The following is a 27,757-nucleotide window of genomic DNA, read 5'->3' as shown; positions in this document are numbered from 1 at the left end:
GGATAAAAATGAGGGGGTGCATCCCCTGGGGAGTGGGGGTTCTATATAATGAAACACTTTTTTTTTTTCAGTTTATAAAATGAAATATTTATACCAAAGGTCACACTTCCCAGCTGTATGTGTTGTGCACAAAGAGCAATGATTCAGATCATTTCAGCACAGTTTGTATTGCTAGTGAATACAATGGAGAAAATATTGGATTAAACTGAATACGCGTTAATCACAGATTACACTACCAGTGTTGTCGATTGTTTGTTTTTTTATTGTTATTGTAATATATTTTGTTTTTCTAATTTAATTTTCTCACTCCGTTGTCTGACTGTGAACTGCTAACAGTGTTAAACTTGTTGTAAATAAATGAGGCCCTTGGGGTGGGTCTTCTTTCTGCCTGTTGTTCCACAAGGTTTTGCCAATTTGCATTTTGTTTTAAATAAAGGTTGCAATATTTTATTGGCAAAATGTTTTGTGTGCTGTGTTTCCGTGGAAACTGGTAAGCACACAGACAGGATGAAAGGGTCTGCATAATCACGGTGTAACTATAAAGTATTGACTTTTTTTTCAACATTATACAAGTGACATTTCTCTGAATGTCTTCAGTGGTGGCAATTATTCATCCTTTGAAGGTAGATCTTAGTTTTTTTCTGAAAGAAGCCATCGGGTCACAAGTCTGATCAATACAGTGAGATCATCAAGCCAAGTAAATTGAGGTGTAACTTTAACATGGCTAATTTTGTTGGTGGAGGAGGAGTGATGGGTCTCAAAATGGCTGTGACTCAAGAAATTACAAAAATGACTTCAGAAATGTATGATGGCACAAATGTATGATGTGATCTAACAGGAGTGCTCTCAAGTCATTTTGAGAGTAGAGTAACCCTGAATATGTGAATCTATATGCATGATTATATCTGGTTTAACCTACAGATATCGTAAATGAATTGAACAGTGAGCTTCTGAAACCCAGACTTATGCCAAAGAAAATTGCTCCTTATCTTGCCAGCACATAGTGCTTTCTCACTCTTTTGTATGCCTAAATTAACAGCACTAACCACAATCTTCACCCAGTTTTGGTTTGGGCCACTTCACCTTGTTTTTAGGCATATCCAAAGAGCTGTGCCTCCTGTGATCTTTCCTCTCCCTGCATTAGAGTTAAGTATGTCATTTTGTTATATAAAGATCAACAGGTCCTATGGATATTATCTAGTACAAATGGCTTATTTTACAGATAACACAAACTGAGAGCTGTAGAGTTAAGTGACTTGAATGAATAAAAAAGCATTTATTGAGCCTCTGTTACATACTAGGCATAGTGTTTGGTGCTAGGGCTAGAAATACCAAAGTCAGATAATCACTGCCTCCAAGAAGTTTACATTCTAATAGAAGCAACACAGGTTAGGGGAGTGGGGGCGAAGGAAGGGGGTTTTGGTCCAAAGAGTCAGACAAATAGTGATGGAGCTAGAGAGGAATCAGTTGTCATGCACTCTCCTGAAGTAATAGGTAGTGCTGATTACTGTTCTCTGAACAAGAGGTGAAAAGCTGGAAGTGGGAGGCACGTGATGGCAAGCTCTTCATCATGCTGGATATACCCAGAGTTATACAGGTGTAAAGCTTGAATTCGATCCCAGGTTCTCAGATTTCATATCTAGTGGTTCTACCCCGCCCCCCGCCTTTTTTTTTTTTTGAGAAGCAGTTTGGTGTAGTAGATTGAGTCAGGAGAGCCCTGGGTTCAAATCTTGCTTCTAACTTTAACAAGCATGACCATGTGCATATCACTTAAGCTCTCTGAGCTCATTTCCTTACCTGTAAGATGGAATTCATTTTATCCCTGCCTTGTTCCAGGGACTAAATGAGATCTGTCTGTAAAGCACATTTTCCATTTTTAGGTGTTGAGCAAATATCAGTTGCTGTTATACCTACAAGTCAAAGCTGGTAGTGGTTCCTGGGAAAAGAAGCAGAATTCCCAGCAGGAGCTTCAGGGAGCCAAGTATCAAGTCCCACCATTAGCTTCATGGCAGAATTGGACTGGGGTATGGTCCAAAATAGCCTTTTCGAACTTCAACCCACAGGTCATCTACACTAGTTTCTTGGTTTTCCTGAAGAATTCTCATCTTTAGGTTCATATCACTCAATGTGACAATCTAGAATCAAAAAAATGTGGCTGGTCTGGGTCTTTTCTCTAACAGTTGAGGGTAGAATTCCTAATTGTCTTTTTTTGGGGAAGAATCATGCTTACTCCCTCCCAAACCATAATCTGTCTCTGAATTGGACTGTCAGAACCAACTTGGTGTATGCTGATTGACCTCCTTCTAGTAGGCCCTCAAATTTCAGCTTTACAATAAATCACACAAAAGGTTTTAGGAAAATATAAAATTTTTAATCTTTATACATCTAACATAAATTCTCTCTCCCTCTTCCTCCCCCCAACTTTAAAAAAAAAAGTTAATTTCTCTTTAAAAATCTGAAGCAACAGAAAAGCGGTACTAATGTTTCCCCTGCGGTTAGACCTTGCCTGAACTGGCTAAGGCTCTGTCTTATTTTCTCTTCCTGAATTCCCACTGGTTACACCTGGGATGTTCCAAGGAAACAACTTGGAAGCAGAGAGGCTCTTAACCCCTATTTAAATAAAACCTCACCTTCCCCTTAGCTCTAGGCTTAAGAGCCATACAACTAGGATTCACTTTCACTTTGAATGCCCCAACTTCTCACTTTACACATAGTCTGTCCTTGTGTACAAACCCTCCCCTCCCACTGTCCAGCAGCCGTGGTTCCCCTAAAAGGCACCAAAATAATTTTAACGACTGGCAAGTAGTCATCCTTCTTTGGACACCCCACAGGTATGTGTTTGCTAGAGCTCAGGCTTTTCTTCCTGTCCTACAAAGCCCCAAGATAAAAGGGTTCCATAGTTGATATTCCTGCAAGAGTCTGGGTGTCAAGTGATGTTCCTAGGAGGCCTTTTGGTTAGGGAGAGGTAAACAACAGTCTCCCTCTGCTCTCATGTAGTCCTCTAAGGTGGCCCTCAAGGCAGGAAGAGGTTGATTCTCTGGGAAATGGACTTACAGCCCTGAGCAGAGAAGAGTTTCTCTTCCTTGGGTACATACATCATCATCTTGGCAACTTTGTCCAGTGTCTCCTCAGTATACTCAAGGTCCCGACCCAGGAAAGCATCTCGAGCACACAGTTTGACATGATGGTACTCAAGTGGCAAGAAGGGGACAAAGAAGTCAATCAGGTTTTCCTTCACAAGTCGGCTGTGGCCAAAGTTGCTATCTGCAAACAAAATCCAACATCACCGAAGCCCTCACCACTGTGTCCTATACCACTGAAGCTTTCAGGAGGTCGGGGATAGGAGGATTACTGCCTTTGTTTAAAAATCACATAATCTTTGCCAAAATGCTGTGGGTAAATTTCCCCTAATCTGTGTTGTAGAATAGAAGGATATTCACATCAAAAGACCTCTGGGGCCATTGTCTTAAATATATCCATTAGAAAATCTTTATAAAGGACCAGTTCAGCTTCCCCCATATACACTCACTCTCCCCTCCCCCCATATAGTTATACTATTCTGGATAAACTCAGATCAAGGAAACAGAAGATTCCAAACTGTCCCACGTTGGCATGGCAAGATGATCATTTAGGAGTTGCCTCCCTCTCTCCCATGCCCGTTATCACAAGGGCTGCCTAGCTGCCCCTCTCTCACCCCTTGTAGCTGCCTTCAAGGGAGGACTGTTTGCTGACTTTGGTTCGGACTGGTTACCTGTTGACTTCAGAATCTCGGCCTGGAGATGGGGCTCCAGGTCTTCCATCGTGATCTCTTCCCTGGACCTTCCTGCCCTAAGCCAGCTCAGGACCACTTCGTTGATGGTGTTGCCCCCAAGGTTACTGGAAAGGCATGAAAGGGCTTGTTATTTTCCCCCCTCTTTTTGTACCAAAGCACCTTCCAACAAAAATATTGTATTTGTTTGGGGGAGGGCAGGACAGAGCCACATCTTTTCCCAGGAAATCCTATTCTCAACTAGAAGTTGGAGAGAGAAGGACATTACTACATCACCTAAGTAGTACTGAAGCAGCCAGGACCTAACAAGATCAAGGCTCTCTGATCCTAAGGGCATATGATAAGATCATACATTTAGCACTGGAGCTGATGTCAAGCATTTATTAAGCTTCCACTGCATGTCAGAAACTGCTAGGAATACAGGGGAAGGTACAACAGTCCCAAGGAGCTCCCAGTCTAATGGAGGAGACTATGTGCAAACAACTATGATACCAACATGATAAATACAGGATAAATTGAAAGAAATCTCAGAAGGAAAGCACTAAAATTAAGTAGGACTGCAAATCGAAGAGTCTCTCTAGTCACTTCCTCCTTCTGTAGATGAAATAACTGAATCTTAGAGAAGCTTAGTGAGAACAAAATCCATGGAGATCAAATAAGCTGAAGAGCAAGAACTTTGCATTAAATATCACTGATAAAAGTCTGATATGCACGATTATATGTATAGGCAATTGTATAAATGTATAACACAAAGAATCATTCCCTAATAGATAAATTGTCAAAGTATATGAGTTTTCCAAAAAAAAATTTTAACTATTTGAAAATATGTTCCAAATGGCATAAGAGATATTCAAATATAAATAAATCATTTTGATACATAGTTGTTTGGATGTAATCCCCACAACCAGCTTGTGAGCTCTTTTAGAGAAGAGGCTCTTTTTGCCTGGGTTTCATACCCTACAAATTGGCAAAGCTGACCCCAAAATGGAACAATGCTGGTTGTTAGAAGACACTGTTGGTGGTGCTGTGATTAGCCCAACCGTTCTGGAGGACAATTTCAAATTGCACAAGAAAAGTGACCAAACTGTCAATGCCCTTGACCCAGTGATCCCACTATTGGGCAAATATCCTAAAGGAGTAAAAGACAGAAAGATACCAAAATGTTCTTAGCATCACCTTTTGTGGTAGCAAACAACTAGAAACAAAATCTGTCCATTGGTTGGAGAATGGCTGAAAAATGTTTGGTTTATGGATATAATGGAATATGGTTGTATAATAAGAAGTGAGAGAATGAGCAATTCAGAGAAACATGTAAAGATTTGTATGGATTGATGTAGATAAGCATTAATGATGAGATAAGCAGTTCTATAAGAACAGCATGCATTGTGAATGAAGAGATTCCTAAGATGAAGTTAAACTCTTGAGTAACTGAAAAACCAAAAATGGTCCTGGACAATAAATGATCAAATAAAGCTTGTGGCAGAGAGTCAGGAGATTGCAAGAATAAAATGGTGTATACGTTGTCAGGTGTAATCATTATAGCTGATGTTTATGATGGGTTTTTTTTTTTTTTGCTACAAGAAGAGTTTAATTTGGAGGTGGATGGAAGAAGATTTTTTTCCACCCAGAAATTACTGTGATATAAAAACAAAAGGTATTAATAAAATGTATTTTTTAAAATATTAATGACATTATTTGCAAATCCTAGGAGCTGTTTGAGGAATAGGGGGAAGGACAACCCTGTTATTTAACATGAGCCTTTGGCGTTTCTCTCTGGATGTCATTAATCCACTTCCTGGGTGAATCCTTTATGGGCCATTCAGACCCAAAGCATGAGCCCTTCCCCTGCTTCCTTCTTCCTTCTTTCTCTTCCCCTCTCTTTGCCAAAGCCTCAACAAGCAGACCTCAGCATGTTGGCATCAGCAGGGTTTAACAACAGATGACCCAGATTCACATCCGTTTTGCTAGTTGCTATCCTCTACACCATGTGTTTTGGGACCAATCACTTAACCTTTCTCATCCTGTTTAAAGTTCTGTGTTTTAATGGTTCATGCCATGGTCAAATATCTCTCTGCCCTGAGAGGCCAACCTGACTATTCTCAGCATTAATATAGCTCTTGAGCACCCATGGGTGTTAAGTGCTGCATGTATGGGTTACAAAGAATTGGTTGGAACCTCTAACCACACAACTACCCCTTTCTTCTAGGGTCCTACTACTCTTTGTATAGCTCCGGCTGTCCTTTTTTTCCTGTTTACTAAAGTTCTTGCTCAACTTCTCGCCCTGTGCCAGCTCACTGGACTTATGGACAGACTCATCTGGAAAGGGATTGCAACTTCTAGTCACTTGTATACACAGGGAATACATGATCAGTTATCAGGTGAAAAGCCAGCCCTATTACACGGCCAAGTGAATGTCCTGTAGTATAATTACCTACAGAAGGTGAACTCAGCTTTAGACATATCTATCTCCCTTAACTGGATGGTATCCAGATGACAACACAGTGCAAACCTCTGCCCAGAATCTCTCCCATCCACCTTCAGGAGAATTACATAGTCCCCTGGTTCTTTCAGAGTTTATTGTATTTAAAAGGGGGTTTCCCCAAATTTTGATTAGTATGGCCATGTTTATATGGTACACACTGGATTTGGAGTTGGAGGAATTAGGTTCAAATCACTTTGGTTTTCTCATCTGTTTGGAGGGGGTATTGGACTAGGTGACATATCATAGTCCCTTCTAGCTATAAACCTATTATCCTACAGCCTCTGAACATACCTGAACTTCACAGAGGATGTTATCTTCATATTATGGATGAGAAAACTGAGTTTCAAGAAATTTCAGTGAGTTGTATGGTTTTACAAAGCTAGCTAATAAGTAGCAGTGCTGGAACCCAAACCCAGGTAATCCTGTGGTTTGGTTCCATGTCTCTCAATTCCCAAGCCCAATCCATCTTTCCATGCAGCCAGCATTTCCTTGGCTTTACAGTATTTCTAGGCTTTGTTCTTTTCCCCCAGAAATAAATACCTTAGACCTTCTATCTTTCCCCTCATTGTAAATGACTGTCATGGCTTCTTCCCTGCTGCCTACAAACATGCCCATGTCTCCCCTATCCTGAAAAAAACTTGATCCTTCATTCTGCTATCATCCTATATCTTTTCTGCCTTTTGTGGCCAAAATTCCTGGTAAAGGCTGTCTACAATGGGTGCCTCCACTTTCTTCCCTCTCTCTTATTAACCTCATCATTCCACTGAAATTTCTCTCTATAAAACAGCCAAATCTTAATTGCTAAATCCAACAGTGTTTTATCAATCATCATTCTTCTTGGCCACTCTGCCCCGCTTTGATACTGTTGATCACTCTCTTCTCCTTGATTTACCCTTTTCTCTAGGTTTTCGGTACACCACTCTTTCTTGGTTCTCCCCCTATTAGACCATTCTTTCTCAGTCTTCTTTGCTGGATCCCCATCCAGGTCTTGCCTTCTAACTGTAGGTATCCCAAAGAGTTCTGTTCTAGACCCCCTTCTTTTTTTTTCTTTACACTACTTGGTGACCTTATTAAGTCCCATGAATTTAATTACTGTGCTGACAATGCTCAAATATACTTATCTCTGTCCTAACCTCTCTACAGATCCCCAATCTTGCATTTCCAACTGCCTTTTGGGCATCTCAAACTGGACATCCAGTAGATACCTTAAACTCAGTATGTCCAAAACCAAACTCGTTATCTTGCCACTTAACCCTTCACACACCCCCACCTCACCCCCACCACCCAGCTTCCCTATTACTGTAGAGGGCAAAACCATCCTCCAGTCCCTCAGGCTTGCAACCTAGGTGTCATCCTTTACTCTTCGCCATCTCTCATCCTGCGCCCCCCCCCCCACTTCCAGTCTGTTGGCAAGGCCTGTCAGTTTCCCTCTTGCAGCCTTTCTTGAATAAGCCTCCTCTATTCCTATAGATGATTTTTCAGTCAGGACTTGAAGAAAGTTAGGGAAGTCAGTAAGCAGAGGTGAGGAGAGAGAGCATTCCAGGCATGAGGGACAGCCAGAGAGAATGCCTACAGTTGACAGATGGAGTGTTTCGTTCATGTAATAGCAAGGAAGTCTGTGTACTAAAATCTCAGCTTTGGGAAGCCTTTCTCAATCCCTCTTAATTCTATTACCTTTGTTCTGTCGTTTCTTATTTGTCCTTTATACAGTCTACTTCTGTGTGTGTGTTTGCTTGTTGTCTCCCTTATTTGAATGTAAGCTCCTTGAGGGCAGAAACAATCTCTTGCCTCTTTTTGTATCCCCAGCACTTAGCACAGTGCCTGGCACATAATAGGCACTTCATAAATGACTGACTAGATTGCACCTTAGTTTCTTCTTTTGTAACATAAGAAATTGGATTCATAGATTACCAAAGTGGGCAATACCACCCCTGGGGGCACTGGAACAATCCAGGGGGGCAATAGTAGCCTTGGGTGCAGTTGGGAGGCATCAAATAAAATAAGGGGGCAGTGGAAGCATAAGGAAAGAAGAGAAGAGAAGAAAATTTTTAAAAATCATTCATACATGTTTCATCTGTTGTATAACTGTATTAGCAATTTTGATTTGAAGATCTTTCCTACCTATTAATAGGCCATGTGACCTGCTTACATCATAGAAAGCCTAAGACACGTGGTGGGAGGAACTTCCTGACAGGAAAAGGAAGTTATGTCAGAAAATGCTGAGAGAGAGAGAAAGAGACAATATGGCTGCTAGCGGCTGCCCTCGTGATTGTTAGAACTGAACAAGCTGACTTAGCTGTACTGTGAGTTTGTTTTGGGAAAGACCTCAGCAGGGGGGTTGAAGAGGTTTTGGAATGTTGGGGCTCCATGTTGTGATTTTCTGTATTGAATGTTTTGGGTTCCTTGCTGTTACGATGAAGTGGACTGACTGGCTGTGGGAGCTGAGCATTTGGTTATGGGATATGGTTCTGTGGTGTCTGAATAAATGGTTTACTTCTACCTTCTATGTGGAGCGTCTTGTATACTTTGCGATACAGAACTACATAGGCATTTTGACAATTATCATCTACGTTGTTCTTATTGCCTTACTGTTTCAGTAACAGAGTTAAAGTCATAATGATTACATTATTCTCCAAATAAACACACAAAATGCAGTTATAACGATCAGTGGTCAAGTCTGCCAACAGGTCTTAACAAGGAAGTCTTGGCAGGTGAGTCCATCGCTTGTTGTCAGAAAAATCCAGCATGCATCAGCAGGAATATGTGCATGTTATGACTTGTTTACAATACTATATGGTGATGTGATGCAATGTTGCATCATCAAAATTTCAATGTAGGAAAAACCCCACAAATTTATAACAAATTATTAAATTTAAAATGCATCATTTAAAAAAATACTTTATATATTTTTTAAATGACATGAATTTCAAAAAAAAAAAAGTTAAAGGGAAGGCACTGAGTAATTTTTTTTTAAAGGGAGCAACAGGCCAAATAAGTTTGGGAACCTCTGGATTAGATGATCACTAAGCTCTCTTCCAACGACCAAGATGTCTTATCCCTAACCCTTTACTTCATGCACAAGTATTTCTTAGGCTAACTCTGATCTTCATCCCATTTCATCAATGGAGAAACTGTCCTTCTGAGTGTCATTTTCAACCACCACCATACTTATAGTGCCTTATCCAGTGTAACCTATCTAAATATTTGGTTCTGAGTCAATAAAAAAAATCAGAGGGCAGGAAGTCACCTCTGGAAATCCTCTCTAGCTCACATCATTGTTTCAGGTAAGACAAATGGATGTCCATGCTTTTCACAAAGATCTCTAGGGAAAGAAATTCCCCATTCTCAAGTAGTTTGTATACATAATACTTTTTCCTGATGTCACTTAATTCTCATACCATCCCCATGAACTACATGGTGATATCTCCATCTTAGTGTTGTATAGACTGAGCTCAACCACCCACCTAACAGAATATGACTTAGTTTATGGTAAAATTGGCACTAATATGTAGGAGTCCTGACCTTTGACCTGGGATTCTTTCTACTAGTCTTCCTCTGTCCATAAATTAAAATATTTCCCCTTTGTCCCTGTTGGAATAGAAGATAGCTCACCACCATTTTCTTCAAACAGTTGCTCTTACAGGGAAGTACAATTACATTTCCTCATTAGCTCTACAGGCCCTAAATCTACCGAGCAGCTCCCCATCAGAAAAGCAACCACTGGGAGCTGAACCAAAAAACTTCCTCCACCTCCATGAACAAGTTCAGCCCGCTCCTCCCCACCTCTTGGGAGTTTTCCAGACTAAGAGACTTCCTGCAATAAAAAAGAGGTCGCTTGTCATAGTGGATAGGGACCCCATCTAGAAGACCTGTGTTCACATCCTGCCTCTGACTGGCTGTCTGAGTGACCCTTGGCAAGTTACTTAATCTCTTAGGCCTCTGGGGAGCTCTGAAACTAGAAGATGCAGAAAAGGTGCTGATCTACACTGGTGAAAGGGAGTTCTTTTTACTAATGAAATCCTCTGTCCAATACTTGTTCCTGTTCTCATCCTCCAATAAAAGGCTAAGTTGGTCACAAACATTCTCTGCGTGTCTGCTTTTCATACAAACACAAAAAGTTATTTAGATAAAAGCAAAAAAAAAAAAAAAACAAACCTTGGAGTTTGTTGACATTTTACCCATACAGAATCTAACTATATTCTACCCCTTTATTTAGGATACTTGAAAACAGGTCCTAAGCTTTTAGCAAGAATCAGCAGGGATTCAAGTAATCCGTAATGGGATCAGAATGATGCTAGGGAAGATGTAATCCTTATTTTTGATGAAGTGTTAAAGCAATTGTCTGGCACCTACCCTTCTGCCATCCTCTTACCTGCCATATCTTCTATAGGTCTTACAGAGATGGCTTAGAGACTTCCTTAAAGTCCATTAATTTCACTTGATAATGGAGATGGGTGAGAATGCACACAATCGTAACTACCTACAGTATATGGAAAGGCTTCCTTTAACCTTCACCCAGACTCCCTCTGCATGATTGTGCCCAATCAGCTCCAACTAGAGCAGGATTCCTATTCCTTTCACATTTGTGCACATAGTTCTAAATGTATTAGAATTTGGGTTTCTGTTTATTTTAAAGTCACTTCCTGGCAATTCTATGAGAGAAAAGTCATTTTTTGCTTCCTTCAGTTTCTTTACACACATCACCAAATTCAGTATTCTCTATCCAAAAGATTCAATAAACATGGTGAACTAAATGGTTGACTTAATAGAGGGCTGAGGGTGGGAAGTGTCACCAAATTATCAACATTAAGTTAGACTCTAAACCAGAAAACCTTTTCCTGTTGGCAGCTTTCTCCCGGGGACTCAAGGTTGTCTCCTTCAAGGCTTGTCCAAGAGTACAAAGACCTTAGCAATCCCAAAGAAGACAGGTCAGCGGGGGAAAGGTGCTGATTTGAGCAGACAGGAGATGGCTTTGGGAGAAGAGCATGTTGAAGGAGGTCAATGGCCCAAATATTACAAAAGCAAACATTTATCTGAAAAATCTCACAGCCTGACCCTTGTGCCATTATGAAATTTATACAAATCAAAGGCCAGTGGGTGAGTGCAAGTGATTTCTCAACAGATGGAGTACAGATATAGTCAGGTCCTTCATCCAACCAAATGAAAAAAGAGGAGTAAGAAAGACTGAGCCTGTCTTACCAGTCTAGAAAAGAGGATGTAAAAGGTGAGAGCTGTCTAGAGCAATGCTTGTCAGCCATTTGTTGCAATTTTTACTAATTTGTGAAGCTTTGGGGGTCAGATGGCCTTACTACTTAAAAACTTAAATGTGATCCCTCCTCCTCCTCCTCCCTCTCCCTGGGTCTTGCTCCTCCCGTCCTGGGCCCCCTCCTCCCTACCTCTTGGGAATGAGCTCCTTGAAGACAGGGATCATTTATAAATGCTTGTTAACTGATTGACCCTTACAAAGAGTCACAACACTTTGGATTTAAAAAAAAAAAACTAAATTCTCTTTTGCTTCCACATCCTATGTATAATTTGATCTGAGAAACACAGATCAAAAAGTCTCTAACTTCTTTACTCTGACATGGTGCTTGCTGTGGAGTGCATGAAGGAGAATAGGGATCAGGAGTGAAAGGAGAAGAGAGAAGAAAAGAATAAAGAGAAAGGAGAAGTAGCAGTCATCATGTGAAGATGGAGAATAAATGTGGGCCTAGAGCTATTGGGAAGGAAGAGAATACCAAGAGGAGAAATTTGTGCAATAAGTGAATGAATGGGTGAATGAATAAAAGTAATATGTAGTCCCTCCTAAGTAAATTAGTCAAGAAGTCATGGCAGAAGATTTTTGAGGAGTCACTTTGTGAGGCCAATTTAGCTCCTGAGTCCTTTTCAATGAAGAGATGTACCAAAGTGCATCCACTTCAAACTTTTCCACCTGGAGAGGAGTTAACTTCTGTCCCCAATTTGATCAGAAAGTCCTGTGGAAAGGCAGTCCTCTAAGTTCCCTGGAATTCTGTCATTTAGTGGACAAAGAAATGTTGCCAAATGGCCTCACCTTGCTGTACCTCAATCTACCTTTCCTTAAAATGGGGATAAATTCTTCCCTGGCCCCTACATGCAAGAGGTGCTAAATGGCATAGAAAGCCTCCTTGCAGAGTTATCTAGTACATCTTACTGTATTCATATAATTTTAGAAAGCAAGCCAGCTACAATTTTTCTTTGAATCTAAGGAGATTACTCAGCCTTCCTTAGTAATACAGTCTAGGGTTTCACCTTCCTCACAGTTGGGGCAGTTCTTTTCTGATATCTAACTCATCATTTTAAATTCATTCCCATCTTGTCTTCCCTGTTCACACTGGAAACAGAGAAGTTACATACATTTCTCAGATAAACATCCCTTTACCTACTCAAGAGCTGGAGTTACATCATCCTTTCTCCTCCATTAGTCTTCAGTATAGTAGTTACTGTCTAAACCAGCCAGTATTTATTTCTTGGGTACCATGCGTCCAAGACTGTTAGACACAGTAGGGGAAATGAGACATCCTTATGACTGAGTCTCTTACAGTCTAGTTTCAGGGAAAAAAGCAATCCATGACAACTGGAAAACAGCTTGAGGGAACAGAGTTAAGGGCTACATGTGTTCACCAGTGGTACAGCCCTATACCACACATAACAAACTCCGTTCCATCAGAAAAGCTCTAAGATTGGCCATATGTTAATACCCAGGAAGCAGGGTGAAGGGAGCAGCAATTCCTGGCTTACACTCTGGCCCCTCCATTCTCTTGTTCCCTTGTTCTCACCTGAGGAAGAGGAAGATGGCTCTCCTGTAATCGACCTCCCTGATGGTGTCATAGTGATCCAGCAATGGTTTCAGAGTCTCCAGCAGACTTGGGGCTAGTTTCTCAGCCTCATCAAAGACAAACAGGGCTTGGCCACAGCTCTGTACTGTGTCACTCACCTGTTCCATCAGCTTTTCCTGCACAGAGATAAATGGGAGGCCAGGGTGAGTCATTAAAGGCAGCTAGCTAGGTGTTGGGTTGAATAGAGAGTGCCATGCCTGGAGTCAGAAAGACCTGAGTTCAAAATCTCTGGAAAAGTCATTTAACATCTCTCTGTTCCATTTTCCTTAACTGTAAAATGAGAATGATAGTACCTACATCCTTAGGTTGCTGTGAGGATAAAATAAGATTTGTAAAGGGTTTTGCAAACTTTAAAGCGCTGTCTAAACGCTAAGCCATTATCCTGGGTACTGAGGAGTTTGGAAGGATGGGGGTATCTTTTCTCCAAGAACATCTGCTGCTGTTGGGAGTGAGCTGAGGGAGGGGCAGGAACCTCTTAGATGGTCCCCAGAATAAATGTTCCAGCTGAGAATATTCCAGAAGCTGTAAAGAGATGAAGGTAGTATATATTTATGCTAAGCTATGTGAGGTGAACTCTTATCAATGACTAATGTTAATAGATTACTAGAGGCAGCCAGGTGGTATAGTGGTGCTGGGCTTTAGAGTCTATGGGATCCCGGGCAAGTCAGTTAACCTCAGTTTACCTCAGTTTTTCCTCATCTGTGAAATGCAGCCAATAACAGGTCCTACCTCAGATTTTTTTTTTGTGGAGATGAATGCTATAACAAATGTGGATTACTTATAAACCTGTAAGTGCTGCAGAAGTGCCAGCTACTAGTACGGTATTCTACAAAATACTGGATGACTCCGCTGAAATCCTTGTCTAGGGCCCCTGGTGGTGCAGAGGGGAGCCTAGGCTCCTGAGGACTATGTCATTAAGTATGCAGACTCTGTCAGCTCCTAACAAGCTAGAATGGCTTCAAGTATGGTGGTGGTAACAGACTATATGTCTACTCTCTGAGGACACAAGGAACTCATGGCCAGCTTGGCCATAGAGTAATGAATTCTTCATTCTTCAAGGAGCTCTTCAAGAAAGACCATCTATTAAGCCATGGAGGGGTTTTGATCTGTGATGGTGGAAGGAATGCCCACACTGAAAAAATCACCTTGATTTTATGGACAAATCTGTCTTTCTTTAGCTCCAAAAAGAAGCCCTTTCCAAAGCACAGTGGTGAGTAAGAGTATTGAGGGCAGCTGGAAATCTTTACCATACCCAGAATTATTTCAGGCCGTACAGTAGCCAGTTACAAACTACCAAGTTCCCATCCCCTCTAACCACCACATACAGAGCATGCCCTTCTATTTACACAGCACCACCAACACACATATTCACGGGTGTACATGAACAAATCAACTCCAGATCTCAGCCCTTTAGTCTTAGACAAGAGAAAACTCTGGGTGGTGGTGGTGAAGCTCACTCACTGTCCCTGAATATTTTAAGGGTTGTCATGTGGGAAAGAAGTTTATTTTTCTTGCATGTGCTTGTAGAGGTGAGAAGGAGGACCAATGGGTGGCAGTTACAAGGGGGCAGATTTTGGCTCAGGAGAAAGAACTTTTTCACGGTTAGGGCTACTCTAGGATGGAAATTGACTATGATTCTTTGACCCTAAATGTGTGATTATGAATGAATTACTTCTCTCTGAGCCTTAATTTCCTCATATTTAAATTGAGATAACAATATCTACAATGCCTGGCTTCAGGATTATTGTAGATAAAGTGCTGCCCATGTAGATTGTCTTTATTAAAGCACAAAACAGCTTAAATGTGATATTATATCCTATTAGATGACAAGGTTCATGAGGGCAGGGACCATGTGCTTACACTGTGTACCTCTTCCAATGCTCAGCACAGTGCTCAACATAAAACTTAAAAAGTTTGTAGAATATTGTCAAAGCCCTGGGCTGAGCTGCAGAGCTCATATGCTTGTCTTTTTTATCCTAGTCCCATCATTCCGTGATGAATTTGAAGAACCCTGGATGCAATCTGGCATCTCCTAATTGATCAATGAGGCCTTTAGTTTCTGCATGATGAGGCACAATTTTGAGGTGAGGGTATTGATAACACCTAGGAAACATCCCCATTCACCTAGGCAAACTTTGCTATACAAGCCCAGACTGAAACTAGTAGTTTTCAATAGTAATCCATTTCCTCTCGGGGGGAATGGGTGGTGGGAGAAGGGTTTTATTCCCAGGGCAGAAACTATCCACCAATGAATGCACATTTACAATGGGACTCCTAGAAAGTTGCCCCAGAGCACTGTGACTTACCTGCCCCTAGTCTCCCTTACCTGCCCCAGTTCAATGACTTACCTGCCCATAGTCCCACAGCTAATACATATCAGAGGCAGGATTTAGATGCATGTGTTACTGACATCAAGGCTGACCTTCTAGCCCAAAATTTCTTAACTTTTTTGTGTCATGGGCCCTTTTGGCAGTTTGGTGAACTCTATAGACCCTTTCTCAGAATGATGTTTTGTTGTCTCTGTTCATAACTGAAGGAAATGCTGAATTTCAGCTAGAAGTTAGTGAAAATAAAGATGGAATTTTTTCCCCACTCAAGTTCATGGACCCCTTGAAATCTATCCACAGATGCCCAGGTCCATGGACCCCATATTAAGAAATCTTGCTCCAGCTACCATGCCATTATGCTTCTCACCACCCCCACTTTTTTTTTAACATGAGCTTCCCAATAAATTACCTTAACAATTTCAAAGGAAAAAACTCTAAGAATTAAAACTGAAAACCAAAGGAGAACAACTCTCCTACAATGTCAGGGAAGGCAACAGGATCCTACATTTAGAAATGCAAGAGACTTCTGAAGTCTCACACTTTTCACTTTACAAATGAGGAAACCAAGGCCCCAAAAGGTAAATTTGACCAACAACACCCAGGTAGGAAATGGCAGAACTGGAATTTAAACTCAGACCCGGCAACTCCAAATCCAGTATTCTTTCCACATATGTCCTACTCTGATTTCACTTTCTTCCAGACCCAACCTTGGCCCAATGCTCCATTATCTCTCAGTAATTATCACCCAAGAATTTCTGGTCCCCTTGATCTGTCACTCTTCATCTCTAAATTACCTCCACAATATGATTTGTCAGCTCCTGTACCAAGGGTTCTTCATGTTAACTTTTGGTTTAATTTGAATATCATCCATGATTCCATCAGGGTAAGGACTCCTTCCATGGATCCAGATCAATACCTTGGCAAACAGGTCTTCCTGGCCCCAAAACTACCATCATTGGGTTGCCAACATTCTCAGTTAAAGCCAACATTCTCACTCTAAACTTTACTCAGCTGGTCTTGGATGGCAAACAGATATCTGTTGAGGATGCCAAGTTTTTTCCTACCTTGATGAGACTTGGCAGACCATATGCTTTGCTATTCTAGGCTCTGAGAATCCAGGGTCATCTCCATGTCCTGATGAGAACTCAAAGTAACACTTTAGAGGAAATTTGTTGAAAAATCCTGCTGAAGAGTTTGTCAGAATTCATCCTTTATGTTTTAAGAATAATCAATTATGCATTCCTCTGATTTTGTGAATTAACTTCAGGGTTTTTGATAACAGTTTCATCGGTGACATGATTTTGGTACTTTGGAATAGGAAAGGGAACTGGATCTAAGATTTCATCTGTATCGGTCAGTCAATAAGTATTTATTATGTGCCTACTATGTGCCCAGGGCCAATATGCATTCTTCATCGTATTGATGAAGAAACTCCCTCTACTGATGCAATGTCTCTGCAACTTAAGAGTCTTAGAGAGTTGCCTAGTTCAACAAGAGGTTAAATTAGTTACCTAGCCAGTACACATTAGAGACAAGGCTTGAACTCAGGTCTTTCTGGGTCTCAGGCTAACTTCCTATCCACTATACCACACTGCCCTTTGGTACATCAGCCAACAGAAAAATCCCATCAAGTTCTCGTGCTCCATGATTCTATGGCTTACCATTCATTCCTATGGAGGCTTATTGATGATGTGTGGCAAATCATTTCATCTCTAAGATGGGGGTGGGGTCAGCTGGCCTCTAAGGTCTCTCCCAGCTCTAAATGCCGGGATCTTATGTTGTTTGGCAACATCCCAAAGTCCGGGCCTAAATGGCGATCCACTGCATTCTCCAACAGGATTCAGAGGAACTGAGATGTCCTCGCCCTATCCCTAGCCTACACATGATACCCTCCCTGCCCTTTCTGAAGTGCCACAGCCCCCATACTGGCATTTAAACAGAGAAAAACTGTGCAGAGATGCTGATCTCTTTTACAAGTTAACCCCCTTCTTGTTCTTGTTGAAATTAGGAAATTCACCCTCCCACTGCCGATTGATCCTCTCTTTGACATTTTCAGTCTCCTCTGAGAGCCTATCCACTTCCTTGCAGTATCTTCTGCAGCATCCCTCAGTCTAGGGGACAGCTGACTAGGCTCATGGGTAGGACTCTCCCATAATCATGGCCTCTTGACTGAGAATGTTCTCCACAGACCCTTTAGAGATTCTCCTCACCTTGTATATGTCCACATATTTCAGATGAGGGAAGTGAAGCGTGGAGATGAACACTTGAACACATTCACTCTCCAGCCCATCTCGGTACAGGTGATCCACTAGCATCCGAGCCACAAAGTTCTTGCCTGTGCCAGACCAGCCATGGAAGGACAGGGCTAGAGGTTTCTCTGGCTGGGGCACTGAGAGGTACCCCTTTACTGATTTCAGAATCACTTCGTGGGCCAAGTGCTGACCATGGAGTCGGGTGCTTAGGTCTATCTCTAGGCCTAAGAAGAGAGGGAAAAAGTCATACAGATAGATATACAAATGCATACATACACACACACACACACACACACACACGCACACATCTATCAGTCATTACACAGTTATTTAACTAGGTTGAGGACCCAAAGTAATACAATTATATTGAAGGATAATCTAATCCCAGTCTTCCATTTTTTAATATGGGGATGCTAGGGATCAGTCATTCTTTGTCACACCAGAGAATAGACCTAGAGACCAAGGGGCCTAAATTGCAGCAAAAGGGACAGCAAACTTTCCCAATCCCTCTTCATTCTAATTCTTTCCCTCTGTCCATCATCTCCCCCTTATCTTGCATATAACTTGTTTGCACATAATTTTTTGCATGTTGTCTCTCCCATCATATTTCAAGCTCCTTGAGAGCAGGGACTATTTTTTTCTTTGCCTTTCTTTGTATCCCCAGAACTTAACACAATGCTTGGCACATCGGTGCTTAACAAATGTTTATTCACTGATTAACAAATGAGTTCAATAAACATGTTAAGCGTCCACTATATGAAAAGACCTGTGAAAGTCTCTGGGGATAGAAATATGAACAATGACACAGCCTCTGCTCTCAAGGAGCTTACTAGGGGGACATAAAGACAGAATAGTGTATTACGGTGCAAAGAGCCCTGGATTTGGAATCAGAGGGTTTCAGTTCAGATCTTAGCCCCATTACTTCCTGGATATATACCTTTGGGCAGGACATTTACTCTCTCTGATACTCAGGCTCCTAATTTTTTAAATGAAGGTGTTTTATCTTTATGGTATTTTTCTAGCTCTAAATTTATGCTGATGGAATCTCAGGATTGGAAGGGGCTTACCATGTCAATTAGTCCAAGCTCCTGCCTGAAGCATGGATACCTTCTGCCTGGAACTGGAGGACGCTATAAAATCTCCTTCTTTCAAGACCTTAGAGAGTTTCTGAAACGTTTCATTTGTGGGATCTTAGATGGAGAAAGGATTCTCAAAGTTACTTTTAGCCCTTATATTTTGTAGGATAAGGGTAAATAACCATGTAGTGGGAGGAGCTGTTTATTGTCTTCCCAAAGACTTTTATGTGACTTTGGGCATGTCCCCTCACTTCTCCCAAACTTCCTATCTGTGATACAGGAATGATACTGCCTGTACAATCTACCTCCCAAGATTGTTGCTATTCGATTGTAGCCTTCTTTACTAGACTGTAAATTCCATGAAGACATTCTCATCCAAACTTTGTATTTCTCCTAGCATCTAGCACTAGCACTGTACATAGTCAGCATTCAATAGGTGTGGTTGATGTTATCACTGCCATCATCACAGGGAACCAGGAGCGCTCAAGTCAAAAATTCCCAAGTCAAAAATTCCCGAGTGAAGGTAGGAAGTAGAGGGACATGGGGAGAGGGGAAAGGGAATGAAGGAACTATCCACAAGCTGTGGTTCTGAGAGTGACCAGATAGGCCTTTATGATTGACTGGCTGTGGATCCCTTGGGAAGGGCATACTAGGGAAAGCTGAGAAGCCAGTGTCTCACCTATGGTGCATCCTGCTAATGGGACCACCACATTTTCAAGACACTCAAAGCCTGGATCAATTCAATTATTCCCAAAACCTGCCAAGATGCAGGAAGAATGTAGGTCTCAGGATACCCTCCTGAGGGCTAAAGAGGTAAGTTCAAAGTCTGTTTCTCCTGTTTGCAACCTGTGTATTTGTATGCATGTGACTATCTTTTACCTCATATCCATTCAATCAGTTCAAGGGCATGTCCTCCAGATTCTGCCTACAGAACCTAGTTCATTTCCATTCCCTTTTCTTTCCCACTTCCATCATTCTATTACAGATATTTGTTACCATCCATGGGTCTGTTTCGGCCTTTCTGCCTCATTCTTTCCTCTCCATGTGTCAAGTACTGTGTAAGGAAGTGATACAAAGATAAAAATGAAACAGTCCCTGCCCTCAAGGAGCTCACATTCTTTTGGAGGAAACTTATACATGTACCTGTGAGTTGAAACAAAATACATACAAAGTAAATACAAACGAGCCTTCATAACAATGTGACAGAATGATCCTTTTTACATGCTCTGCCATTCTTGTCAATAAGCTCCTTAATGAACACTTAATAAAGTTCAAGCTCTTTGTCTGGCCTGCCACAATCTTGCCACCCTACCTATCCAGGCTAATCTCCCATTGCTCCCCTTCAGCCAAACTAGATAGCTCACCCCGCAACAGGCTTTCCCACTTCCATGCCTTTGCTTCCACTGCTCCCCATCTTTAATTGTTTTTTCTCTCCCTTTTAACCACTTGGCATTTCTGTCTTCACAACATCTCTCCCATCTGATGAACTGTCTCCACTCACATAGCTTTCATTTTAGTTCAGGCTTTCATTGCCTCTCATCTAAATTGTTGCAACAGCTTTGTTATTGGTCTCCTTGCCTCAAGTCTCTCTCGACTTCAGTCCATCCTCCTTACTGCTACCAAAGTAATTTTCCGTAAGCACAGATCTGATCACAATGACTCCCCTAATCAATCAACTGTACTGGTTCCTATTCCTTTTATGATAAAATCTAAATTCTTCTGTTCAGCTTTTAAAGCCCTGTACAACCTAGCCCTGCACCCTGTCCTTCCCATTTCATAAAACACTGCTCCTCTTCCCCACTCTGTGATCCAGCCAATATGGCTGTATCTCTGTTCCTCACACATGACACAATATCTCCCATTTCCTTCTCTTTGTAGTGGCCATCCCCCATGACTAGAATGGGCTTCCTCTTACCTCTGCTTTAAAACTCTTCCTTTAAGATGTAACTCAGGCACTATCTTCTACATGAAACCTTTTCCTGATCCCCTCACTTGCTAGTGCCTTCCTTCCCAGACTACCCTGTATTCAGCTATATGTATCTATTAACTTTATATTTGTGCTGCATATTTCTATATCTAGTTGTTATCTCCCTCAATTGATGGTAAGCTCCTTATGAGTAGGGTTGTTTCATCCTTTACATTTGTAACCCTCTATGCCCAGCACAGTGCCTGGCATATAGTAGCTGCTAAAAAATGTTTGTTGATTGAATGATTGATTCGCCTATTGAATTTCTGCTTATTCCATAAAGCCTAACTCAAACGCTCCTCACCTATGGAGACTTCCATGACTGCCCTGACCAATAAGAACCCTCCTCCTAGGACATGGAACAGTTTTACGTCTCTCTAAAACCATCATACATGTTGTGCTATATCTCTGTTCATCGCATGCCCAGAAGAGGTAGTTGGTTCCATGACGGCAAGGTCCGAACCTAAACTAGACCAACACATCAGCACAGGGCAGTGCCTACAATAAGCATCTGCAAAGGCTTGTGGGTTTGGACTTCGTTCTCACTTTCTTTATAAAGAAGCTATTCTGAAATTAGCACTGTTTGCAGTGAAATAGAGCATAGTCACCCATAGTTTCTGGGGCCCTTCACCTAATATTAGGGGAAATTCTATTTCTGAATATTTAACAAATTATGGCTTAGTCGGATCTTGTGCCCTCATCTGATGCTCACAGAGAATGCTTGGGCTCAGAATACCCTCAGCTGTGTTCCACACCAGCTTACTCTTGACAGCAGTGGATAGACTAGGAGCAATGACCACCGCCCCACCCCTGTTTTCCTCTACTTCCCTGCCTCTGGGGTGACCCACACATAATCAGGCTGCTCAATCAGCATTGGCTGATGCGGTCAGGCTGTAAAACAGCACTGAATGACAATATACAGGGAGGTCTGACCACGATTTAAGCTGTCTCCATCATATTCCGTCTTCTGTCTCGGTGATTTTGGCACAGTCTTTGCCCTATCCCACCAATGTACTTTCCTTTTAGGGGAGTCTGCCTCTTCAATTCTCTGGCTTTCTCAAGTTCATCTGAAAGAGCTATACTTCTTAGATGATGCCTATTCCTGACACCCCCAGAAGCTAGTCCTTATATTTTTTCCTATCGTATTTTCCTTGTAGGTATTTTGTTTCTATCTATATGTATACAAAGGACTGTAAGCTCCTTGATGATAGGAAGTGTTTAATTCTTATCATAGCCCTGGTGCCTGGCATAGTTACTGATACAAGTAGCTGCTTAATAAATGCTTGTTAATAGATTTATTGCCTTCCCTCACTTCAGATCCCCAGGTTCCCTTCTTTTGGAGGGAAGGAAAGAAGCACTTATTAAGCACCTACTATGTGCCAGGCACTGTGCTAAAAGCTTTACAAATATTATCTCATTTGATCCTCACAACCCTGGGAGATAGGTGCTACTCTTATTCGCATTTTACAATTGAGGAAACTGAGGCAGTTAGGTTAATTGATTTACCCAGGGTCACATAGCTAATAAGTACTTGAAGTCACATTTGAACTCCAGCCTTCCTGACTCCAGGCCCAGCAATCTATGCACTGCACACCTACCAGTCTCCTATGCCTGCGTGGGATACAAGTTTTAACAGAGAGTCAGTGAGATAAATAGAAAGAGTACTCAACTTGAGAGTGTGGAAGAGGGAAGGGAACAAACATTTATTAAGCACCTACTATGGGCCAGGCACTGTGTTAAGCACTCTCCAAACATTATCTCATTTGTGGAAATGGGGGCTAAAGTCCAGGCTCCCTTACTTGCAGATCCTGTATCCTTAGTCAAATGGCGTCATCTCTGACAAGTTATTTGACCCTTCTCTGAGCCTTGATTTCCTAATGTATAAAATGAATCTGAGAGCATGCTTACAAGCCGTGTGACCTTGGTCAAGTCCCTTTACCTCTTTGGGCCTCAGTTTCTTTATCTGTAAAGTGGGGGAGGTTGGATGATGCAATTTCTAAGATCCTAAGATGATTCTTTCCCAAAACTCAAACCAAAAAAGTACTTTTAAAAGCTGTAAAATGCCATACAAATGTGAGCTGTTGTTGACTGTTTTTACCTGTGATGTTATTGATTATCCTGCAGTCATCCCTGCCACAGCACTCCTTGAAGTGACAGTACCAGTTAGAAAGAATATTCAGGTATTGCTGGCCCAGTAGGGGAAAGGTCCACCCTAGAGAAAAGATACGAAGAAAGAAAAACGGGTGAGAGCAGCAGCACTGGAGGGCGGATGGAGCCTGGGAGGAAGCAAAGAGGTCTTTGTTCTTCAACTTCTTTTGTGAAACTTGTTTCTGTCTCTTGGTACCACCCTATGGCTAGTGAACAGAGTACCAGGGGCTTTGGGAAAGGGGCTTTCCAAGAACTGGCTTCATAGAAGGAAGCTCAGATCATATGATTTACAGGAAGAAGGGACCTTGGAAATCATCTAATCCATTTGCTTCACTCTGCAGATAAAGAAACAGAACCACAGACAGTATCACCAAGAAACCATTTCCTTTCATCCCCTGAACTCCCATCCTGCTGCCCCTCTGTTCTTATTGGGTGCCCACCTACTATCCCCCACTAAATATAGGCCTGACTCCCACCATGCTCCATTAATCTCCCCCTTTCCCATGTCCTTTCCAGTTCTGGAACCATAAACAAAGCAATAACCATCACTCCTGGAAAGGATGTCAGCCAACCAACAGTGGACCCATTTGTCATAGCTTTCCAAGACCACTGTCTCCCTCAATCGGAATGTAAGCTCCTTGAGGGCAAAGACTACTTTGCATTTTTATTTGTATTCTCAGACCTCCAATGAGGTACTTAGCATGGAATAAAAACTTAAAACACATTTGTTTGTTTCCATTTACTAAATGAGGTGTCCAAGGCTACACAGGTTTGGCAGCTTTGGGATTCAAAGCCAGATCCTTGGACTTCAAACCCAGTGTTCTTGCTCCTGTACCATACTGCCTGTAGTATTCTCCTGTCCTGTGGAGGCCTCTTGTCTAACTCAGAGTAGTTCTGAGTAGTCTTCTATTCTGAGGAAGAGCCCAGTGGGTCCAGTAGGGCATCTACCCAAGGAGATAAAGGTATTACAGAAGTCACCAGCCTGGAGAACCAAGAGTCACTTATTTCTTTCCCCAATCACTTGGAGCTTCAGATTCCCCAGGGAATAGGACGGATTTCACATCTTTGGCTTTCTGTTAACAGTCGGTGCCTGGGAACTTCCCATCCCGACCTAGTGAGCTGCAACCCCAAACACCCAGCTGGCATCCCTGTTTGCATCCTTTATTTCCATGTGTGTACCCCCTGCACATCCAGTGAACACATCAGAGAAGGGACTGATCAATATACCCAGGGCATCGAGAGTTAGATGTTAATGAGCAGAGGCACAATGTAGAACCACTCCAGATGGAAATAAACATTGTTTTCTATGTTAAATCCCATTATAACAAAATCCTAGGACTCGTGCCATTTGCTTTGTCATACTGAAATTTGGTTGTATTCAATACAATTTGAAATAAATGGGTATTTGCTGAAGCTTTTTGGTTGGACAAAGGATTTTTCCAGTGTTTGTTATAGGATTTGGTTCAAGTTTTGGAACAGAATCATCTTAGGATCTTAGAAATTGCATTATCCAACCTCCTCAACTTTACAGATAAAGAAACTGAGACCCAAAGACGTAAAGAGACTTAACCAAGGTCACATGGCTTGTTAGTGATGGAGCTAGGACTAAAACCCTCCTCCTCATTCCCAGGCAAAGCTTTCTCTTGTACTCCTTTGTTGTTGTTGCTTAGTCATTTTCAGTTGTATCCAACTCTTTGTGATTCTTTTTGTGGTTTTCTTGGCAAAGATACTTAAAGTAGTTTGCCATTTCCTTGTCCCACTCATTTTATAAATGAGGAAACTGAAGCAAACGGGATTAGGTGACTTGCCCAGGGTCACACAGCTAGCAAGTGTCTGAGGTCAAATTTGAACTCAGGTCTTCCTGACTCCAAGCTTGGTGCTCTATAAACTGCACCACTTAGCTATTCTGTTATACCCCTATAATGCTCCTAAATTATGGGTACCATGAGAGTCAGGGGAATAGGAGAGAGTGAGCGTATGGCTGGGTACAGACGTCGCAGGGAGAGATTCACAAAACTCTAGCAGTGTGAGGTATCCCTCTTAGGGATAGCTCCTTCACTTAACCCTAGGGTTCAGGGCAGCCCAGAAAGTAAACGAGTGTGCCTTGTCAGTACTTGTGGTGGAGAAGGGGGAGAAGTCATCAAGGACACACAGGCCCAGAGATTGGGTTGGAAGGGGAAGGAAGGTATCCCTGATGCTCAGCACCAACCACCGCATAGGAGGCTGGCCTAACCACAGTCCACCCTTTTATGTTGAGAGGTGAGAAAGAAAAGAGACTGTGTTGACAGTCAACATGGCACAGCTGAATAACTAAATAGAATATGGATGAGTCCATGGAACCCAAGAAGGGAGGAAGGGCACTGATCCTCACTGATAAGCCTTCTGGAGCCCTAGATTACAGGAAACTAGGGTAGCTGGGACACAAATTCAGTTAAATCCTTCACATCCCAGCCCTTCCTCCAACTCTTGACTCTTAAGCAGCTAGGAGATAATGTGGAGCCTGGTTACAATAGGGTCAGGCAGGATCTGTAGGTTTGTCAGGGGCATAGAGAGGCAGGAAGGCAGAGTGAAGGTCTCTGAGGATCAAATGAGACGTGCATTAGGAAGCCCCACTCTGATATTTCCCAGCGTGTGCCATCACAGGCAGGTCACTTAAATAAACAGATCAGACAAGATAAGTTCACTTCCAGATGGAAATTTGTGATCCAATGGCATAAACTTGGAAGCCTCAGTTTCCTCATTTATAGACCAGGGGTAAAATTGTCAGAGAGTGTTATTGAGGGATAAAATAATGTACACAAAGTTCTTTGCAAACCCCACAACTCTGTGAGGTCATGTGGTAGAGGGGGGAAGGAGCATGGGCTCTGGTCTAGAGCCCAGGGGACCTGTGTTCAAATCCCACCACGGAAGCTAACTAGTTATGTGACTTTGGAGGAGTCATTTAATTGTCCCCCAAGTTTCAGGTTCCTCGTCTATGAAATGTGAAGGTTTGGACTGGATGGCTTCTGAGGAATTTTCCAGTTCTAGATCAGCCCTTCTATGTAATTAATCAGGAGGCACCTTGGGCTGGGGAGGAGGGGTGAAGGGGCTGCCGGGTCTTACCCAGTGACTTTGAGGCAGCTTCCTTTTCCTTGTCATAGTCCTGGGGCCACACTTGGCGGGAGAAGTAAGTCCAGTACTTTTTGGAGAGAGCTGTCACAGCCTTCACACGGTCCGTCAGGCCTTTTCCCACCTTTTTGACTGTGGGGGCCCCCTGTCTGTCCCACCAGGTCTCTCCCCCTTCCTCCCCAGCTGCCTCTGGCAGCAGCAGCAGTAAAAGGCAGAGAAACAGAACAGGCCCCCGGGACAACATCACTTGGGGGCCTGGAGGATCCGGATGTCCCAAGGGTCTTCTGGGACGGCCTGATGAAGTGAGCATCAGGGCAACCCAGGCTCGGCGTCCTCTCTAGGCTTGGGTCTTTTCCGGGCTCTCAGAAATGCCTTAGCTGGTGGGTTGGGCGGCTCTCTCACTTCCCGTCAGCCTGGGATTGGTGTTGCCAGGACTACAGACTCGGTGCCAGCTGTCAGGGCGGGAGGGAGGCTCTTGCTGACTCCTACGCACTAAGGGCTGGCTTACTGGGGCAAGACTGGCAGTTGGCGTCAGCTAGGGCAGCATGCCATCTTCTTCCTCACCCCTTTCGCTGAAGCCCAAACACTGGCAAAAGCAGCCCACGGCAATTCTGGGAGCAGCTCCAGCCCCAGCCCCAGCCGGGCTGGCCCTGGAGGGACAGAGGAGGTCCCAGGACAGGCTGTGAACCCTGCGATTCTAAACTGACTCCTGAAGACTTGGCGGGGGAGGGAGGGACTTTCAGTTTGGTCTCAGTTATCAGGAAGCAGCGTATTTCGGGGAGGTGGCGTGGGTGGGGAAGGACGTGCAGCCAGACTCTGAAACTGTCCCTGTCAATCACTCGGACAGGCAGCAGCAGCTTCAAGCCAAGGTCGCACAAGTTCCTGCAAGTTCCCGCTGGGGACGCTTCTGCCACTCAGGTGTGTTAAATATGCAGAGCTGCGGGAAAGACCCTTAGCAGTCAGCTGGTCTGAGCCCCCAAAGCGAAATGAGGGCCCAGCCCAAGCCACCCACACAGCTGCAGTCACCAGGGAGCCTTGTTTTCCACGCTCTGCACACTTGTTGCCACTCTAGGCCCCATGATCCAAGGGGGAAAAACTAGGAGTAAATAGATCTGAGTTCTGGTCCATGCTCTGAAGGAGACTAGCAGAGGGGCCTTGGGCTGGGGACTTCCCCTCTCAGAGGGGAACATGGAAAACGCAGACTTACCTGGCCTGTTTGTTAGAGGAAGCAATCTGTAAATGCAGAAGGGTTGGCCAGAAGACAGCTATTATTATGTAACCCTAATGTCCTGAGATGTTCCCAAGGCCTCAGGGTAATTGGGGGAAGAGGGTCTATATACAAAGGAAATTTATACACAGGAAAAGTGTCATCCACACACTCCAGAGGAATCCTAGATACCCGAAATCCTACTAGGAGTATTCTCCAGTGAAGAAGGCTTGACTTTGAGGATTCTGCTAACCCTGGAGTCCTCATGCATTGCTCCCTTCAATGCAACATACAAGTAGTAAGTTCTTACTATGTCTAGAGAACTGTCCTATGCACTGGAGGACATGCAAAATTTATATGAGAACCATGGTTCCTTCCTTCACAGCAGGGACTACTTATCACACTGCATACAGTTTAGTAGGGAGATAGGACTGGGCACCTATACAGTACAGTGGATAGTTCACTGGGCTGGGAACTAAGAAGACTCAGCATCTTCTGAGTTCAAATCTGATCTCAGACATTTAGTAGCTGTGTGACCCTGGGCAGGTCACTTAACCTTATTTGC

At 42.8% G+C, this 27,757-nt stretch overlaps 1 protein-coding gene across 2 annotated transcripts; it reads right to left on the bottom strand.

The window, feature by feature from the left end:
• Positions 1–1,832: 1,832 nt before the first annotated feature.
• Positions 1,833–26,462, bottom strand: TOR3A (torsin family 3 member A). Of its 2 annotated transcripts, XM_036758042.1 has the most exons (7): positions 25,980–26,462; positions 22,828–22,941; positions 17,646–17,911; positions 13,049–13,224; positions 3,752–3,876; positions 3,096–3,264; positions 1,833–2,135 (listed from the first exon to the last, which is right to left on the bottom strand). In XM_036758042.1, exons 1-7 carry the CDS (start codon positions 26,293–26,295, stop codon positions 2,123–2,125), a joined length of 1,179 nt encoding a protein of 392 aa, XP_036613937.1. In that variant the 5' UTR covers positions 26,296–26,462; the 3' UTR covers positions 1,833–2,122. The 2 variants fall into 2 exon arrangements, with proteins under 2 accessions (XP_036613937.1, XP_036613936.1); XM_036758041.1 differs by lacking the exon at positions 1,833–2,135 and having other exon boundaries at positions 2,436–3,264.
• Positions 26,463–27,757: the final 1,295 nt, after the last annotated feature.

This window comes from Trichosurus vulpecula, chromosome 4 (assembly GCF_011100635.1).
Source record: "Trichosurus vulpecula isolate mTriVul1 chromosome 4, mTriVul1.pri, whole genome shotgun sequence".
Lineage (NCBI taxonomy): Eukaryota > Metazoa > Chordata > Mammalia > Diprotodontia > Phalangeridae > Trichosurus > Trichosurus vulpecula.
Note: the sequence above shows the minus strand (reverse complement) of the source record. Positions and strands in the feature narration are given on the sequence as shown.

Coding starts and splice junctions, on each gene's coding strand:
- TOR3A (XM_036758041.1), bottom strand. CDS start 26,295: ATGCTCACTTCATCAGGCCGTCCCAGAAGACCCTTGGGACATCCGGAT. Junction 17,912..22,827: donor GATAATCAATAACATCACAG/GTAAAAACAGTC, acceptor CTCTCTTCTTAG/GCCTAGAGATAGACCTAAGC. Junction 3,877..13,048: donor GCCATCTTCCTCTTCCTCAG/GTGAGAACAAGG, acceptor ATGCCTTTCCAG/TAACCTTGGGGGCAACACCA.